The following is a 20224-nucleotide window of genomic DNA, read 5'->3' on the forward strand; positions in this document are numbered from 1 at the left end:
TATTGAGCTGAAACTTGCCTGAAATGATCCTGATATGATCGTGACCAAGTGTTGTTATTTTTCGGGTTGGTCCGAAATCCAAGATGGCCGCCATAGGCGCCATCTTGAAAAGCACATTTTAAACTTTTCTCAAGTTCCAGCAGTGCTATTGAGCTGAAACTTGCCTGAAATGATCCTGATATGATCGTGACCAAGTGTTGTTATTTTTCGGGTTGGTCCGAAATCCAAGATGGCCGCCATAGGCGCCATCTTGAAAAGCACATTTTAAACTTTTCTCAAGTTCCAGCAGTGCTCTTGGGCTGAAACTTGCCTGAAATGTTCCTGAGATGATCCCGACCAAGTGTTGTTATTTTTTAGATTGGTCTGAAATGCAAGATGGCCGCCATATCCGCCATCTTAAAAAACACATTTTAAACTTCTTCTCCAGTTCCACTGGTGCCATTGAGCTCGAAATTGGTGAGGATGTTAAGGAAGGAGTGCCAACAAAGTGTTGTTATTTTTTCGGCCTTGTAAAAACTTTGGCATGGCAGTAATGGCGGCCATTTTGTAACATGATTGCGCAATCATGGTTTTCCTGAACAACACCTATTTCAAACTTCTTCTCAAATTCCACCGGTGGGATTCAGCTCTAGCTAACTTACCAGAAATGATCCTTAGATGGTCCAGACCAAGTGTTATTATTAATTGGGTCGGTCAGATATCCAAGATGGCCACCATGGCCAACAGTGCCACTATATACTTGCTACAGAGAATGCATACTACAATAATATAAGGGTTTTAATTTAGAGTCAGATGACCGTTAAGGCCCCTGGGCCTCTTGTTATTTTTTGAAATTTATGTACCAAAAATTGCTACAATACTTTCAGTACTCAGTAACATCAAGTTTGTAAGTAGCCAAAACTTTCGGTAAACAGGTTGGGCAAACCCCTGTTAAAGGGTAGTATTCCTTCGTTTGAGTAACAGTCATGTGTTAAAAAGTCTACGCCCGTTTTGGTTACAAATGCCTTTGTGTTTCAATTTCAAATAATCCTGCCTGTGTCAGTATAGTGAGAGTAACTAAATTATTTATTTTTCAAAGTAGTAACTGTTCAAATGCAGGACTATCATACATAACCCATGTTGGGTGATGAATGCCAACTAGTGCTTCATGTTGAATTTGCCTTTGTCCAGTTGGCATTCATCAGCCCATAACTTCCAAATGAAAGCAGTTCAATGCTTATATTTACATTTGACAACGATTTTTAAAGACTATATCCAGGAATTTTGCTCCTACGATGAATGAACAAATTATTATCTTCAAAGACGGAACAGCCTTTTCAACAGCCATCTCTCGTTATCGCCGAAGTGACAATCATGACGTCATAATAAAGATTTGGAAGTTATGGACTTACAACCTTCAAGTGAGCTTGGTAAAGTTATATAGTGGGGCTGCAGTGTAAATGTAAATATTTATCTCTATGCTATCATCACATAATCGGCTGGTTATGAAATGAATGTCACTAGTGTAATACTCTTGAGTAATCAATTTCATTGGCTACACAGGTCAAAAATTGATGGTGACATCGTGAATTTAACAGCCGCTTCTATATTTAAAATTTGACTCAAAACCTGTCAAATTGTCATTTTTCTCAGTTTAATAGTAATCAAAAAAGTTTCTGAATATTGTTTTCATTTCATATTTAATTTTATGAAACTTGTCTGACAAAGTTTGTTTTTTTTAATTTTTGTTCACCAATGCTTACAAAAAATCTTCTAATTAATCAAGACTGTTTAAGAAAATTTTATATGAAATGAGAAATCTTCATTAGTTATGTTATGTTACACGAATAATAGGATAGTGAAAGTAATACATGTAGAAGCAAATATTCTAGAATCTCAGATATTTTGCCACTGAATAATGAAGACAAAGACAAATTCACTGTTTGTAGATCACATGTATTCATACTCGCATATATCCATCAGCATACATAATACACAACACTTCATTAGAACATTATCTACCATAGTAGACCGCCTTACAGTCGGTATACAAGACCACCTGGATGTAATACAATAAATCAGGTCCCTATAGTGGCAGATCTAAAGGCCACGGAGCCCCTAACATATGGTCGCCAGTGGCAGATCTAGAGGTGATTTCTGGGTTTGTGTAATCCAATCCCTAACAAGGAATTTCCTCATCATTTTTTTTTCATTTTGGAAAATTACTTAAATTCACCAAATTCATTTCTAGATCATCTGTACTGCTATTGCAATGTTCCTGTTATGTTTTACATAAATTTTACAATCACTTTCCAATCAAATATTTCACTCTGAACAACAAAGGTCAGATCAAATATTTCACTCTGAACAACAAAGGTCAGTTCTCATTACTCGGAAACATGAAAAAAAAAGAAAGTTTTCTGTGAAAAAATATCAATTGTTCAACTGCGTCAGATAGTCAGTGTGTATTAAACTGGGTATCCTGCTCACAGGTATACTTAGAAATTGATCCATCCTTTTCCTAATAGAACATGTAGGCAGTAAACCACTAAGGACCACTACCAGTCTGTTGGTACATTAGTGTACCAACACTTGATCTCCTTACTTCATGATGTCCGGTGTCCCCTCCAGGAATCCCTTCACTACTATTTCCGGTGTCCCCTACAGGAATCCCTTCACTACTATTTCCCCCGTGTCCCCTCCAGGGATCCCTTCACTACTATTTCCTGTCCCCTCCAGGGATCCCTTCACTACTATTTCCTGTATTGAAGTTTCAGAATTTAACTACTGGTAATTATAAGCTTTTGTGACGATTGTCATCTTCCCATCCCATGGGTGTGCTTGTTGGGTTGAATACAGCATCATACTATAATTGATAGTTGATTTTAATCCGAAAGAACTCCTCAATATTACATGAATTATATATATATTATATATATACTGCAAGTGCATCAAACTATGAACCTATACAGTACCTAGTCTGTCCTATACTACCACTGGATCAACTTAATGAGATTCAACTAAGTCTTGACCTTTTGAGAAATACTTCTTGGTAGTGGATAAATACGTTCTGTTGTTACTTAAAAATACAATCAGAGAAAATAACACTTCAGCAAGCAAATTTCATTGCTTAATATTATTTGTAAACACCATGTTAATATCTGGTCAACAATTTATTTTTGAAGAAGTGTCCTTTCTTATCACCATTTGAGGATAAATATCAAGGAATCTACCCATCCTCACCTATCAACCCAACCTAAAAATGTGTACCAACTAAAAGCAGTTATATTTAGCCCAGTTTACCAAGAGACCTTATAACATAGGTATTTAAGATAATATTCTAAAATACTTGCATTTCCTCTTAAAATTGCTTGAGTTAAAGTATAACAATTTATCTGATGTTTTAAGAGATGATTTTCTATATGTATAATCCTGCTTTCTACCTCAGTAAATGTTTGATGTTAAAGAACCTTAGAGATTTTAGAATTGAGGACAATCTTTGTTATGGGTCTGAAGACTAGGCCTGTATGACATCATCACTAATCTGATGTGCTCATGTTTCATCCTGTTAATCTTGTTAGCCTTAACATATATGGTTTTAGCGGTACCTTGAGATATATTTCTGCTGCGATATAATCTCTGTGGTACCAGAGTATACCCTTCCGACTTTCACATCGACAAATAAAACATATGCTAGGAATTTCTTTTACTTATGTTGAAGTATAAACAACGAAAATTCAAAAATCTGGGAAAACTATTTCAAATCTTAATGAAAATGAATGTATCTGGTACACACAGCATTTGTTTATCAACAGAGTGAAAACAAACCTTCAGAATTGTATTTTACACTCGGAAATAATCATATATCAATACAATGCACATAAATACTCCTAATGTATTATGTAATAGTAAAAATGATATTTTCAGGTGAACACCAAAAAAATCATTTATTACCCCCAAAATCTCGTAGTTTCCTAGGTAAACTGTACTAGTACATTCCATGTTAATTACATACTTTACTCTGGAATCTTCTATACATACAATTCCACGGCAGCAAAGTTCTAGGAGGCTTCCAACCATCCCTCCAACCTCTAGAAGGTATCAATGAGATATGGGACCCTCCTCCAGCCCCCACCCCCAGGGAAGTATTCAAGGTCATTAGGACTATCCTCAGGTCCTCTCGACCTTCAGGAAAGTTTATCCAAAAGTCCTCTAATCCCTCAGGACACCTACAATCCTTCTCCCTTGCTTTTATTTTCCAGGGAGGAATTGCAGTTGTCATTCAGCGCAAATATTGCAAAATTTCATGTCTTGTGAAACATAAAGACAAAGTGTCCATATTTTAGTAAAATTGAGAGTATCTATTGTCATAATTAATTCTTAACAGCATCATCCAAATATCAAAACACTTTCAAGATTAATCATTTTACTTCAGGACATTTTTCTGATACATAGAAAATTGTTTTTTATGCAAATGTGAATTACATACCAGAACAATGGAAATATTAACACAATAGACTCAAATGGCTCGTGATGTAATATACAATCTGTATTCAATAGTCCTTCAATCACAAGTAATATATCATTATATCAATATATTTTTATAATATATATACATTCAGCCATTCAGGGTGTTTTTGTTTTTGGGCTTTTTTTCAAGTTTTCTTGAGAGAGAAAATAATCCATTGTTTAAAATTTTGGGACCCTTTCAACTTGATAAATATTTCTTCTGCACATCTACACATACAGCAAACATACCATTTATGACGAAGTTCATCAAATGAGTTTGTTGTGTCCTTGTGCCTCATCAGTGTACCACTGTACAGCTGGTTGCCATCTTTACGGCCAGATTACAAACCGGCTTAATGTCGCCACTTACTACTTTTGGAAGTTGCAGTCTACGACTGTCAAACACCACATATTTAATATTGCAAATATGCATAATTAAGACAATAAGATCTATCAGCCATCCACTCACTCACAAGGTTTTTTTTTGTGTCCATTCAACTTCCTTATACAAGTATTTTTAGTTAAAGTTGAAATATCACATTGATGACACTGTTTCACTGCTACGAGACGAGTTTCCATGCTTTATAACATCCAGGCTGCTTTACATACAACCTCAATTATAAATCGAAACACGTCTTGCAAGCGACACGGTTTTGACTTTCACATTGGTGAACATTCACCGTAAACAGCTAACTGGAAATTTTCCCCAGCGGCACACCCACTGAAGCTTCCTCTCCAGTCTAGTGAAGAAAATTGGCAATAAATTCATCCTCTTCCTAAATCCTTATGCTACATATGTGTACACTTTCCTGTGAAGAGAAAGAAAAAGATGTTCACTGTTTATACACTGGAGAATTTCAGTATATATAAACATTTAAAATCCAAATTGATATTATTTGTCCAAAACACATTGTAGACAAATCGAGGTAGAACAGATTGTAATTATGGGCTCTTCCAGTAAAAATATCTACAAGACAACTCTTTATAACAGTAATAGATGTTTTTTTAGTTTGTTTCATTTAATGTTATATTAAAGAACAGTGAGTTGGAATGGAGATTGAAATGGTTTTGTGAAAATAAATTGATGATTGTCAAAATGAGGAATGTATGTTTGTAGTTTTATCAAGTAATAGTATAAGCTGTTATTTTGTTTTAATTCACAAGATATATAATGCATAGATTGAGCAAACGATTAAAATGCATATTTATTTAGAACTAAATAAAACAACATAATTAAATCTCTATTCTTATTGTCATAATTGATGTTGTTTCTAAAAATGTCGCACCGCGATACTGCATGACATCCACAAAAGTACATGTTCAGAAAAAATTGTCAAAAAATTTTCCTCCACCCATCATTTTGAAATTGTGGTGATCCCTGAATAAAACAGCTGTATAATATATAATTTCTTTTTTTCCCTAGAGTCCTCCAGAAGAATACATCAGCCCTATTTAATTACTGTTTTCGTCATATATCCATATAAATGTTACTACTCTACTTTGCCCACTGCTCTGTCACTGACTTCTACAGACCAAATGTTTCTCCAATTTATCCCAGACTAGTAAACTGAAAACTTGGGGAGTGGCTCTGTTACCAAGGCTCAATATGTTTAGTATGTGAAGTTATCTGCCAGGGTTATGGTCGTGTGACACTTGGTTTGAGATCCTTACCTGTCATCTGGTGTACGAGCAAGATATTCTCGCTCTATTAGGCCTTCTATCCTCTTCTTGATTATGACAGGACTGGGCAGGAACCGCACCTTAAGTTGTTCAGTAACCTGAAGAAGAAAAAATTTGTCAGTTGGACTGTACCGATGCATTCACCTTGTTCATTTGTGGCCATGAAATATAATTTCTGTGAGTCAATGTACTGATCTCGGTACTAATGTCTGAACTCTTCTGTGGGAAAACACATTCAGTCAAATCTATAAACGCGAGTCAATGTACTGGTCTCGATACCAATGTCTGAACTCTTCTGTGGGAAAACACATTCAGTCAAATCTATAAACTCTTAATAGTTCTACAATGATTGAACCATAATGGCTATAGACAAGTTCTAAATTGAAATGAAAAGTCACTATTGTAAAGGTCTGTCGGTTTCCCAAGCATCTTTATATTTGGTTCGTCCTACAGCTAATAGACATGACATATGTATCGTAAGTTGTGTTACCAAATTTAGCTGAACCTGTATGTCTCAATACAGAGACGGTAATAAATTTGTTACAATTTTGTTTATGTTTGGTACTCACCTCTGCAACTAAAACGTTGTGCTGTAGTTTCTTCCTTGCTTTCATAATTCTCACTATGGCTGCCTCAATCGTGACCAATCCGTCAAGGAAAAACATTCAATATTCAACCTATTTTGATATTTAAAATATCTTCATAATAAAGAAATCATGACTGTTGATTATTTGATCTTGTCATCAAACTGTTAAAATCTAATTAGTTGTTAACATATTGTTATCATATTTTGGCGTTTATGTAATTTAATATCTGTCAGATATTCTCTACACAAATTGTACAGGCACACCATCAATGTGATTTAGATACCCCCACAAGTAGAGGATACATCAGAATGCCAAATTATAAACACAATCCATACGACAGCTATAACAAAAGGATATTCATGTTTCCTGTCCTCGTCGACCTTCGTCCGAGTTTCTTTGCGTTCTGGTTCTGCCTCGCCCTTACTGGCTGTCACTGAATAAAAAATTTATAATTTCGTTTTTATAGATATCTCGTTTATATTTCCGTTTAAAACATCAGTACACAAACAAAATTTGCTCCAAAATGTTCTTATTGTCATCTCGGCTAAACAAGATGTTGATATATACATTTAAGGTCAGGTAAGCTTTAAATTGCTGTCTCTAACAGCTCTGCATTTTAAAAGTACAAATTCCATACTGGTCAAATCTCTGGTCTGAAAACTACAAAACAACAATCATTTTCTTCAATTTAGTCTTACATGCTGAAGTAAATATGTGTCAAAAATAATGCCAGATACCTTACTACTATAATGTGGAATCATTTAATGACTCATTTACCAGATGGAAATATCCTACGCTGTAAGTCTGCTCTTAATAGATTGGGAGAAAATGTACTGTAATATATTACCTGTCTGAATCTTGACCCTACACAGCTTGGATGTGAAGTGGTCGTTCACCATGAATACATGGTCAGGTTCTGGGGTAAAAAACAAATATTTATAACTAAGAAAATTGTGAGTAACAGCAACCTCTCGTACATTGTAATACTTGACACATGAGAAACATCCTAAACCAATTAATCAGGTTTCCTGCAAAATTAATTATAGTTTGATACCAACTTCCTCTAAAATAACTTGTATCTTTGTCATATGATACTAAATTTCCTCCAAGACTATTTTGATCAAGTTATTAAATGCGTGATACCGGGTTTCCTTCAAAATAACACTTGTATCTTTGTCATATGATACTCATTTAATTTTCAAAATTACTTCACATCTTAAATCGGTGTCCTTCATTTTGCTTAAAATCAGCTGTAAAAGAAGCATTACTAACACATCAGTATGAAAATGATTTAAACAACTTGAGTCACCTGAACAGCAGATCAACACATCCCATACCTATATCCTTTGTCTTTGGTTCCTTCTGTAGGACCCTCTGGCCTATCTTGCCAACAGCAAGAGACTGCATAGCCCTCATCAGATCCCTTTCTGGGATGTCCGTCTCACTTTTCACCTCCTACAAGTCAACAGTTCAGACAGTTATATTTTGTTTGTGCAGAACTCCATTCAGATTTACACAACATACACAAAACAATAACTAGATAGTCATGATTTTTAAAAATTTCATAGCTGAGTTTATCAAAAGTAGAATTTGAACATTCTCAATATTATTGTGCATGTTGTTTATTTTCCCAATGAAGTCCTCAAAATCTTCAAATTCTTTAAATGTGATATTTTTCATAAGAAGGACTCAAAATCCAGTAAGGGTTATTCCAGTTAAACATTTATCACCCAGAAGGACTTCAGAGATAAAGCAGTTCTGTGTTATGTGTATGGTCAGTGCAGGTGAAAATGTCCTGATTTTATAGCAAATCGGTTTAATTGGAGTCCTCTCATTGGGTAAACATTAAGCTGGAGTAGCCTCTGCTCTCCATTATAACCCAAATTTTACAGTATTAATGAAGCAAAATTGCAATTTCCACCAGTCATCAATTTTTCAAGTGGTCATATGTGCTGGTTTTGCTATATAAAATTAGATTCAAATACCCAAATATAACAGGCCAACCCAGGAAATTTATTCTGATTTACTGACACAGTATCATATACCATACACGGATATCTTACCTCGTATGTACACTTGTCCCTGTTATTGAAGAGCATAAGTACACACATCTGGTAGGTGGACACCTGTATGATGTGTTTGCGAGGTCCTTTGGAGTTAGAACTAGCCCCTGATGACTGACTGGCATCATCCTTCTTGGGGCCGTAAAACGTGGCGTTGAGATCAGCAGACCCTAACTGAGGCTGTAGAGTCAGCTGCCGACCACTGTGTTTTGCAAGGTAAAATCTGAGGATTGGAGAAGAAATAATTTGTATCAAAGATTAAAGTGTATGTCAGGAAAACAAAATGCTGCTGAAGACCAAATTGTAGGCTTGCAATAGTAACACCACTTGAGAAAGTTTGAGTGAATTTGATCTAAATGTTGACAAGTTATGGGTCTTTATGAACTCTTTACGTACTCATTTAAATTTCACGGTTGCTACCAGAAGTGAATGCTGGGTAGTCCTTTGGGTATTGGAGCATATGGCTATCACATGAGACATTGATAAAATGATCTTTTACTGCTGTGTGGTGCTTAATACTAAATGAAGATTATTGTATGGAGCGAGTAGAAACTCTTTTACCGAATATTTCCTTGGAAATACACCAAAATCACCAGGCAGAATCATGTAAATACATTTGTTGATCGGCATATGTGTCACACGTGTGTAAGTAATGATGCAGCCCAAACATAGGGTTTTTTTTGTTGTGTAAACATTTTATGTATTTCTAATTGATTTTGATGATAAACATTTCTCAATTACATTTATTTCACAGGAGCACTATTTTGTGACATGTGTAGTCGTCATGGGTATGGAAAGAGTTAAAAGCCTGAGGGTAGTGACCTGGTTACCAAGGCAACCAAACTTTTCACACCTTCCTCTGTAGTTTCATTGGAATTGGTTCACGGGCTAAGATCACAGTATACCCCTAACTTTGTTAAGGGGGTATAATACATTAACACTAACCTCCTGAAGTCTTCAAACGCCTTGCTGGGAGCCTTGGGGATGACGCACCGAGTGGCAGACTGTGTAGGCCAGAAGCCTGTCGTTAGTACCTTCACCACTAGATCGACGCCGTTCAGGTTTACCTAGACACAAAAAGAACCCATGTCAAGGTTTACCTAGACACAAAATGAACCCATGTCAATTTTTCTGTCTTCAAACATAGATGAAACAGCATGGTTTTTTGTGTTTTTGTTCAGGAAAGACAATACACCATTGTGAATATGTGTTATTTCCAAGTTTGTTATTAATGGTTTTCATATTCTGCTGGCTGAACAAAATCACAATTCATCACCCTAGAAACAATTTGTCTTGTCTTTTTAAAGTTTGGCAACTTTATAATAGGAAATTCTGTTCAGCTAAAATTATTTTTATTCTAACAGGAAGATGTTAGCTGAAATATCATAATTTCTACATTATTTAAATACTTATTTGAATGTGTGATTGGCTTACCTCTCCACGAGTGAGGAAGCCCTTGAATTCCTCCATGATAGTATTGGATACAGTCATGTCCTTGAACATTCCTTCCAGCTTGGACGTGAATTGACAACCACATTCCGTCTGTAACATAAAATCAACCAATATCACTAACTTATCTGTCAACACATCATATCAATGATCCATCAGCTTTTAACTACCAGCATGAGTACATTCCAAAATGTCACATCCACGTAATCATGTGACCAATTATAAATATGGAGTGATCATATCATGGGTTAATGTACACAGAACAGAGAGACAAATTATTATACACAAACTATATTCCCAAACTTATCAAACATGTCAATATCAGAGTTAAAGATATTTCAAATGCCTACAGAAGCTCACTTTAAATGTACATTCCCATATGTTGATTTCCAAACTGTTATCAATAAAAATCTTGAAATTTGCATCTTCCATTTAATCAAGATTTATGTATTCATACCACAAACACCTAACGAGTGAAATATTATGAGGAATATATTTTGCTACATACCTTCAACTTCGAAATCATGTTTTTCTCTGAATCGTCTGATCCACTCTTACTTAGTAGTAATCTCCTGGCTAAATGCTGCTTGTAGTACCTCTCAAATACATCTTTTTCTTGAAGGAATCGGAAGAGAACCATGCTTTTGTCTAAAACCATCTCTATTTCCTGCTCTGTCATCTGAAACACAAATTGATTTCATTTTAGTTTCAACAAAGAAACTCTATTGTGAAGTAATTTATAATAATTTTGTAATATTTGCCCTAATTGCCTGATACTCCCTTTTTTATATAGATAACAACATAATTAGGGGCCATGATAGATCAATCAGTCATACCACCAGCCATGTAATCTGAGGTACATGGTTCGATGCTCCTTACCCATGTCAGTTTGTGTTTCTCAGAATGCTGAAAAACGGGCTGGGCTGCATCTACTGTTGTGGTTGTGTCCTCAGGCAAGACACTTTACCCTAATTGCTCTGGATGACTTGTGATGGGCCTCCTGTATGTTGAGGTAGTCACCAGCTACTACAAGGAGACCCCACCTCAAACCGACATGGTAAGATAAACTCAGCAAACAAATATAGCTACGTAATAAGTTACTGGTTTACTGCTTACATGACTCCTCCTATTGCTAGATTTCACCTCACCGACTAAATTCGGTGTTCTGTCGGCTTCAATAGTTTTTTCTTCCTTTTTTTCAGGTTCAATAATATGCATGTTGACCTAAAGCCTCCCTTAGGATTCGGACATATATTACAGACATTTTGTCTAAAGACAAGTAAAACTTCATCAAACTGTTTTGGAAACATTACTTCACTGCCTTGCCCTTCGTTTGTCTCTAAATCAATAAAACCTGACAACCTCATCACCAAATTTCTAGTGATGTGTTTTAACCAGGATAACCTCATCACCAAATTTCTAGTGATGTATTTTAATCAGGTTAACATCACCAAATTTCTAGTGATGTATTTTAACCAGGTTAACCTCATCACCAAATTTTTAGTTATGTATTTTAACCAAGTTAACCTCGTCACCAAATTTCTAGTGATGTATTTTAACCAGGCTGGTTACTCACCCCTTTAACTCCTTTTTTAAGTTTGTCATCAATAAACAGTGACAGATATTCTGGGGACTTGTGGTTGATGTTGATAAAGTATTCAAAATCCTTAGAGATCATTTGTTTAAACTGTTTGTCACTACTGTAGGACTCGTGTAGAAAATGATCAAATCTGTCCTTCAGGTCAAGGAGGCTCTGTCAAAATACAAAACAATTCTATTAATTTTAACAACAAAATAGCAAAAATTCAACAGTATTAACTATGCACTCTGAACGATCTAAGTTGATACAACTTTCTGAGAAATACTTTCACAATTGATAATCGTTTTGCAGTATTCCATATAACTTTCTGACCACTTACAGTAGATAATTACTCATTAAATGCATTAACAAGTGAAATAGGTATGAAACTGTTCAGAGATGATTACTGTATTTGACCTTGATCTATGAAAGAGGACACGTGTGCTGAATTAAATCCACAAATTTCGCTTATTTGGGTGATACACTTTAAACAATCTACTGTTAATCACTTATATTTCTTAAGTACTTATTTTCGCGAATTCACCTCTTTAGACTTATTCACGAATACATAATTTCACGATTTCTGATCTCAAAATGACTTTAACTTCACAAATGACCGCCTTGAACCCTTCACCTTGACCCATGACCCCAAAAAATGTGATCAGGTAAAGATGTTATGATACTATGGTTTATTAACAATTAACCAGATCTGTTATGTGATGCTAAAAAAAGCTTGACCAATACTTTGTTGGGACAAAAATAAAATCTAACAAAACATAACATGATCTGTTCTATTTGGTCACTGCTTCAATAATAACAGGCAGGCATATGACAATGTAAGAACCTATGCGCCTTCTAACCTGGATGTAGTGATGATTCTCACAGAAAGTTTACTCGTGTTTACCTGTATATAGGTGATGGCATTCTTGCCATCCTCACCCTCCTCTGAGACGATGGCTTTGCCTTGCTCTCGTAGATAGACACTGATACAGTCACACATTGTCTTGAGGCCCTCCGGCACACGGATGAATAGTTTGTACATACATGCCAAGTCTGTAACACAAAAACATTTCAAAACTGAGAACTATTGATGGCAATTTTACATGTAAATAATAACTTACCAAGGAATTTTTCATACAGAATAATGACATTTTTCTTTCAAATTTTTCCTGTGTTCTATCATTTGACACAAGATTTTAACAAAGATTTGCTTTTTGAAAGGAGTTTGGGTAAAATACCCAAGGGTTTTGAAATTTTAAATTTTCATAAAGTACCTGCCCTTGTTATTAAGATCCTATATATATATCCATATAGAGTATCTGATTCTTAGACATCTGTGTATAAGATTGTTAAATAGTTTACCAGTCTGACCCCTTCCTTCATGCCAATGTGGGTTGATACTGAAGTGGGCACAGAAGTTTTGACCTATATGAAATGTTTATTGGAATCTAAACAAGTACAAAAAATTGACAAACTGTGACAAACCAATGTGTAAAATGAGCATTTATCAAAGGTGATCAAATTTAAAGTATTAAATTTATTTCTCAGATTTAATCATGTCGACCATTTCCTTACCGTCTGTTTTGTTATTCTTTAACATATTAACGACCCCGGAATTCTCCATCTGAAAATAATCAAATTTCATTACAATTTTTAAATCATTGTAAAGGTAAGAAGCTCAAATCAAATAAACACAAATTGGTCTTGCAAAGAGATCTGTATCAATAAAATAATAAATCTGTCAAGGTTATCATATGTTAAAAGTACACAAGTGATGAAGAGTAACCTTTGACCTTTAACCTTTAGCTACGACTACCAAATCTAGGCAGGTATAGAACTTCTGGACTGAAATGTAATGGTGTGAATATAACCTAAATCTGTCATGATATATTTTGCACACAACCTTTTTATTTAGATGTTATCTCTTTAAAATACAAGTAATCATCAAATTCAGGTAGATTTGTTTACAAACCTCAATGTAATCATCAAATTCAGGTAGATTTGTTTACAAACCTCAACTATTGTTTTCATGTGTTTACTGATCAGTTCTTCTTCTAAAACCTGAAAAACAAGTATTTTCAAATGTCAGTACAATAAAATGAAATCATATTTTGAAATTATCATCATTTAGTCATCAGTTCTTTAATAAATGTCTGCAGTAACTTCATCAATGATTTATAAATGCCTCTGTTATGTGTATCCATAAGTACTTAACAAAGCGGCCTGACCCTTGGAAAATTTTAATTACATTTAACTAATCATTATATTACGTGTATGTATCGCAGGTAGCAGTCATCCTTTGATTGAATGAAATAAAGCCATCGTGACAAAGGAAGGTGTTGATTCTCATTTAGCTTCAAGCATTTGTCAAAAATATTCTTTTACTGATCGATAATATTACTATTTCACCAAAAACTGACTTAGTGACGACTGGCTTATTATAATGAGGTAACATCAACTAACATCTACAATGAGTGACAACAGTGAAACTCTTTTACCCATAAATTAGAGATTTGTCTCCAGTTTTTATTGATCTAAGATTTTTTGTCAACCCCTAGGATTTTTTTTTTTAAATATTTGAGCAACTGGACCCTGCATCATTAAAAAGAAACTTGTATGGGAGATAAATAGTTGGGGATTACTCTTTGCACACCCTCAAGGCAGGGGGGGGGGGGGGGGGGATTCAGTATCTTCTTAATGACTGTGAATCTATTATAGTTGACTGTAGTTCCATACAAGGAATACACTAATTCCAATATGGAAGACAACAACAGGCTATGAAAGTAGGTTTTTGTATTCCTGATTCCTCCAATTCATTACCAACCTGCTGCTATTCTAAGCTGCCCTTACCTTAACGATAGGTTCCTCTGTGGATTTGTCCAGGTAATGTGTTGCTCTTTCTGCCTCCTCATTGATTCGTGCTTCTACTTTCTTTATGTACACAGAGGCACTGTTTTCAGCAAGGAACTTCTGACTTTCAGACTGGAAAATCAAATAATTTTATTCCTAACACCAATCAAATCATAAAAGCAATTCTACGTTCCTAATTAAGTTAGCACACTGGATTTCTCTCTTGCGTGAATTAGCACATTTGTATATACGTATCAGACACCAATAATATGATACTGGCATTTACTGAACTGACCTAAATAGAAGGTCTCTGAATCGCTTATGGGGTTGGGTGGATAATGGTTTATGCATATTTCTATTCCCAAAGATTGAGATTATTTCTATTCCCAGAGATGGAGACAGACTACTTCTCATCTACGTGAACCCATACCCCATGTTCGAAGTTCCGATGACAAGAAGTGTAGAAGATAGGGCCCGTACAGGATAAAGTGTGGAAGGATGGACGGACAAAATGCATAACTTCAATCCCCCAGTTTCCTGTAGGGGATTAATTAGATTACCATGATGAAAAATTCTAAGCCTCCATAACAGGAAAAAAAAATTCTAAGTTTCCATAACAGGAGGACCTGGCAAAAAGAAGTTTTACCCGATAAAATTCAGCAGATTGTTCCAGGAAAGGTCGCTCGAAATCTTCCTCGTAGACTGTACGTGAGTCGATACCAAGGACCATCAACATCTGACAAGCATTCTTCACAGCACCCCTGTAAAATTAACACTTCTTGTAGTTATTGTCATCTAATTGTACTGAAGACTTCAGCAACACACAATACAGTTTACTCCTTTATTTTGTGACTCTTTGATGTCATATTATTCATGTATACCAGTGAATAAAAGAATAAAAACACATTCACAGGTATTGAGGTCCATTCATAGAATTGATATTTATCATTATTAATGGTTTTTACAGCACAAAAGTCATTATATCCCTATAACTATAATTTTGCAGCAATACAATTTTCACTGTTACAATACAATTACTCAATCTGCTTCAGTTTATTTATTACGGTGTTTCCTTCGATGATAATGATCAGAATCTCCATAACTTTCTATAATTACCTGTCGACCACTTCTCCTCGTCTTTCCTTCGCCACCATTTCCAGTAGAGTCATTTTTAAATGATCCCGGATGGTTGGATGTCGTACGACGTGATCTCTGTAGATCATCAGACCTAGGTTGTACACATTGTCTACGTTGTTCTGCTGGACATAGACCCGGTCCTGAAACATCAACACATCAAAACTTGTTGACAGGTCATCAGACCACTGTGGTATTATTCATGATCTTATCCTACCCAGTGTGGAATATTTAATGTTCACTGATTCTTGATTTCAAAATGAACTTCTTTATATATTTACACTAAACTCCAATAATTTGCAGTTTTTCACTAAAAATATTCTTCCAAAATCCAATTCACCAATTTCTTTCCCAAAATGTGGCAAACAAGCTCCATGCCATAAAAACATTTGTGCATAATAACATATTTTTCATCAAACTTTCTTTTTATAAACAGCCATTTTGTGTTGCATCATATCTGGTTTTGGCTGAGTGAGCAGATGCAATCTGCTGTTTGTAAAATCTAGCTAGAAGTTTGAAGGTTAAGAGTTATTGCAACCTTCTGCTTGATTTCGGTGATAATTCCTGTTGTTTATGTCAAAATGTTGTAAATCAAATGACTACAAAAATCATGTACCACCATTTCCCAGATTTTCATTGAAGGGACCTCCACATGTAAAACAACATACATATATTTACACAATCACAAATGTATAATCATAGTTGCTATAGCATAACGATGAACTGACAATTTCTGACAGCTGGTCGTCGTCGTCAGAGCTACAATTCCCTTCCATTGACAGGTAGTGTTGCAAAACAATGAACCTCGAAAATGCTACAAATAGCGGATGTCGTGTAACTTTGCAATAATATTTGGTATAATTAAACATTTCTAATATAATTTATAAATATTATCCTACTGTCAAGTCTGAAAATCTTCAATTCACACATTCCAATATCATACTACACGAAGTATACCGCCATGATATATACTAGCTACTAGGAGAACTCTCATGAGAAAGCTATAATCAAAGACTTAATACCACCCAATTTGAATCGGTAATGGGACCGGTTTCATACCCTGTCAGAGAGCAGTGTAGACACTGACAGGGTATAAATAGTCAAAAAGCTACAGTAAGAAAAATTTTAACATCCAGATTATTTTGGTTCTCACTGTAAGGAATGTAAATTTCCATCTTCAAAAATCTTTGATGAGATACAATTTTCATTTTTTTTTGGATAGATTTTGATTCCTTGCAAGTGGTGTATATAAATCATTATTATATTGTTGACTTAAAGAGGCTTGCCCGCAGAGAGATCAGAAAAATTGGCTAATAGAAAAAGATTTTTTACACATGACAGATTGTTGGAATTGTTGAGTTTTTCATTTTATTTTCCTTATAAAACGCTGATAATGATATTAAAACCTCATTTTAAAAATATTATTTATTTAATCGCAACCCGCAATAAGTCCCCGCTATAAAGTGGAGTCTAATTTGATTGACACATCAAAGAAACAAGCACGTGCACAGTGCCGCACAGTGATAACTTCAAAGGCAGCGCCGATTTACAATGAAGATTTGCCGTTATATTCCATACATTTCCCTCTCAGGTTGAGTTTTAAGACGTCTTTTAAATACATATTCTGTAATTGTTTTCAAGAAATAAAGTCGGAAAGCCTCTAATTTTGTCACATAGGAACGTGAACTGAAGTTTATTTAGTGATCGGAGATGTGCCGTTTACAGGTCCGTCTGCGGGTAAGCCTCTTTAAATAATTGTTGCTAATTCAATACATGATGGCGTTACTACAATGTATGTATATTAAACCAATACAAAATGGCAGTGCTCGATCGTGATAGTAAAACCTCACCATGTACATTAGGATATCCCTGATCATCACCATCGATGTCTGGTGATCATTCCATGCACTGTTCAGGATCTGGAGGAAATTGTTGTTTAAAGCTGACAGTACATCTTCTCGTACCTACAAAAACAGAGTGATAACTTTAAGGTATTAGTGAAAAATTAAACTTTCAAAGTTCATAAAAGTACCATAAAATAAAAATTTGCAATCGCGACAAAAAGTGGTCCTTATTTGTGATTTTCATGAATGTGTAAAACACATCAACGGAAGCAGTCTGGAGATGCAAACCTAGAATAATTGGATTCTACAAAATGGTTCTGTATATATAGACCTGCTTCCTTGATAGCTAAGTGGTACAACAGTAAGTATTTTATATATTGGGGTTACTTACATATCGCATAATTATTGTACACATTTTCAAATTTCTCCATAGAAAATGGTTGCAATCCACAGTCGGTCCCGCATTTTTAAGATATAGTAGCGATTGGCTTGACTTTACATGTGTTTGATATTAAGTAAACTTCATATTTATTTCATATTTGCAAAACAAGAACTCTATATTTCAATACAACCAACTGATCGCTCTTAATTGATATACTAGTAGAGCTCTATCAAAATCTGAAGTTAAACCAATCTCATATTTGAATTTTAAACTACAAATAAGTCCTCCCCACAGTCAATATACACCAGTACCAGTAGAGGGGACTTGTTTGAGGAAATGTTTCACTTAGATTTTGTTCAATATCTATTAACCCATGGTAAAATTTGGTAGATAACCATCAGAATCTTTAACTTGATTACGTACCAGTAAATATTTGTGAAATCCAATGTGTTTATTTGGTATTAGATACATTAATTGCAATTTGTTGATTGTGTGTATACGTTACCGCCTTGTTTATCTCATTACTTTCTCATTAATTTAGTTATTACTATATCAACACACAGGACCTCTCCCCCAAACTACCCCCCCCCCCCCCCCCCCCCCCCCCAACAAAAAAAAAACAGTACTGATCAGTATCATCTGTTTATTTGATGATGAACTACACTATAATTCTGATATTTTAAGGTAAATTGTAACATTCAATGACTTGTCTTCGGTTTTCTTCTTTCTTTTAGTAATTTGCTTGGATTTTTCACTATTGCAATTTGGTAAAGCATTATTGAATATAGTAGGTAGCTATTATGGCATACTATTGCTATACAAAGGAGGCTTAACTTATCTGAGCTTATAATGACCATTGACCCATTATATTAAGGTTTTTTATGTCATATATGCAAATTAAAGACATAAATACTATTGTTTTATCTACATTGTCTCCTGTGTTTTTATTCTAGCGTTCCTACTCAGCAACTTTCATTTTGTGTCTTTAACTTTTGAATAGTAAGCTTCCATGCTGTCTGCCTGAACCAAGAATAAATCTGCATCTTCTGATTGTAAACCACTGCTTGACACTTCATAAATAACTAAGATTTATCATTGATCATAAATTCATAATTTACCTGCATGGGTTTCTGCTAATGATCAAATATCATAAGTTTAGTGTGTAGTTCCATCACAATGAAATAGCTCAGCACACTCACAGTAATTGTTTTCAAAATTATCAATTTGCCATTTTATAATTGCCATCTATCGATAGTTCAATGTATCGTTATTCAGTACCCCCTTAAAATAAGGGTATTCTGATCTTGGCTAATGAAAACAAAGGTACTAGCCATTGACTGCCGATTGGGGAAGATGAAAATTATCAAAATTGCATTCCTTTCAAGTCTATTTCTTTGGCAATGGATATCATATAGTAATAATTATAATGCTTCAAATATTTCACAACAATGACTCAACAATCAATTCTGATGTATATACCTTTGTTACAAGGTGATCATGCACAACTTCCTTTAATCCAGTATACAGTTTTTCACCATGTTTGTGCAACACCATTGTATAGGCGTTTCGGTAAAGTTCTTCAAAACTTAGCCCGCTGTTGTTCTTCTTCTGAATTTCTTGAATGGCGTTTTTTAACAGAGCCCATATGTTGTTGACATATTTCTCATCCATTGTCATCTAAAAAAAATAAAATCATTAACTGTGACAGTACTAGCAACATAACCAGCTAACATATTATAACATACATTTAATTACTGTGTCATTTATCGAGCAAAAACAAACAAATTATGTTTTAAGAATTGTCACACAATTAATCGACTTGCACCATACGACAAGAAATAGGAAATGTTTACAAATCAGCTGTGTCAAGGGGTAAATATTTCAGACGTTAACCATCACGATTTGGATTCTGTACCACATGCTTATTAAAATTAGTTAAAACATGGTCATGTCAAGACTTACTGGAAATGCTCTGATCCGCATTTTGGTATCTTTTCGGGGTTGAGTTCGTATTCCACTCATCTTTGAAGATAGTCGGATATCAATGGAGGTTCAAAGCAAGTAAACCACAGACATAAAATTCAGTAAAGCAGAAAAATTCCCTCGGAATACAAGACTAGGTAATAATTTATAGCAAAGTCAATTCATATTGAAATCTCTTGAATGCA

The 20224-nt window shown here is 34.8% G+C and overlaps 1 protein-coding gene across 1 annotated transcript; it reads right to left on the reverse strand.

Annotated features, from left to right (window-relative positions):
* Window positions 1-1914: 1914 nt before the first annotated feature.
* Window positions 1915-20078, reverse strand: LOC117341627 (cullin-3-A-like). The gene is made up of 20 exons (XM_033903486.1): window positions 20019-20078; window positions 19536-19733; window positions 17681-17794; window positions 15813-15973; window positions 15343-15457; window positions 14697-14828; window positions 13860-13907; window positions 13422-13470; window positions 12751-12899; window positions 11844-12020; window positions 10776-10946; window positions 10253-10360; window positions 9764-9885; window positions 8819-9041; window positions 8093-8210; window positions 7603-7671; window positions 7113-7188; window positions 6738-6807; window positions 6160-6266; window positions 1915-5297 (listed from the first exon to the last, which is right to left on the reverse strand). The coding sequence occupies exons 1-20, from the start codon at window positions 20076-20078 to the stop codon at window positions 5273-5275; spliced, it is 2292 nt and encodes a 763-aa protein (XP_033759377.1). The 3' UTR covers window positions 1915-5272.
* Window positions 20079-20224: the final 146 nt, after the last annotated feature.

The sequence above is a fragment of the Pecten maximus genome, chromosome 14 (assembly GCF_902652985.1).
Source record: "Pecten maximus chromosome 14, xPecMax1.1, whole genome shotgun sequence".
NCBI lineage: Eukaryota > Metazoa > Mollusca > Bivalvia > Pectinida > Pectinidae > Pecten > Pecten maximus.

What these genes read in the sequence shown, in the direction of transcription:
- LOC117341627 (XM_033903486.1), bottom strand. Translation starts at nt 20,078, where the DNA reads ATGAGTGGAATACGAACTCAACCCCGAAAAGATACCAAAATGCGGATC. An exon ending in ATGCCATCACCTATATACAG is followed by an intron (nt 12,021 to 12,750) that starts GTAAACACGAGT and finishes GTATTTTGACAG; the next exon opens with AGCCTCCTTGACCTGAAGGA. An exon ending in GACGAGGACAGGAAACATGA is followed by an intron (nt 6,808 to 7,112) that starts ATATCCTTTTGT and finishes CGGATTGGTCAC; the next exon opens with GATTGAGGCAGCCATAGTGA.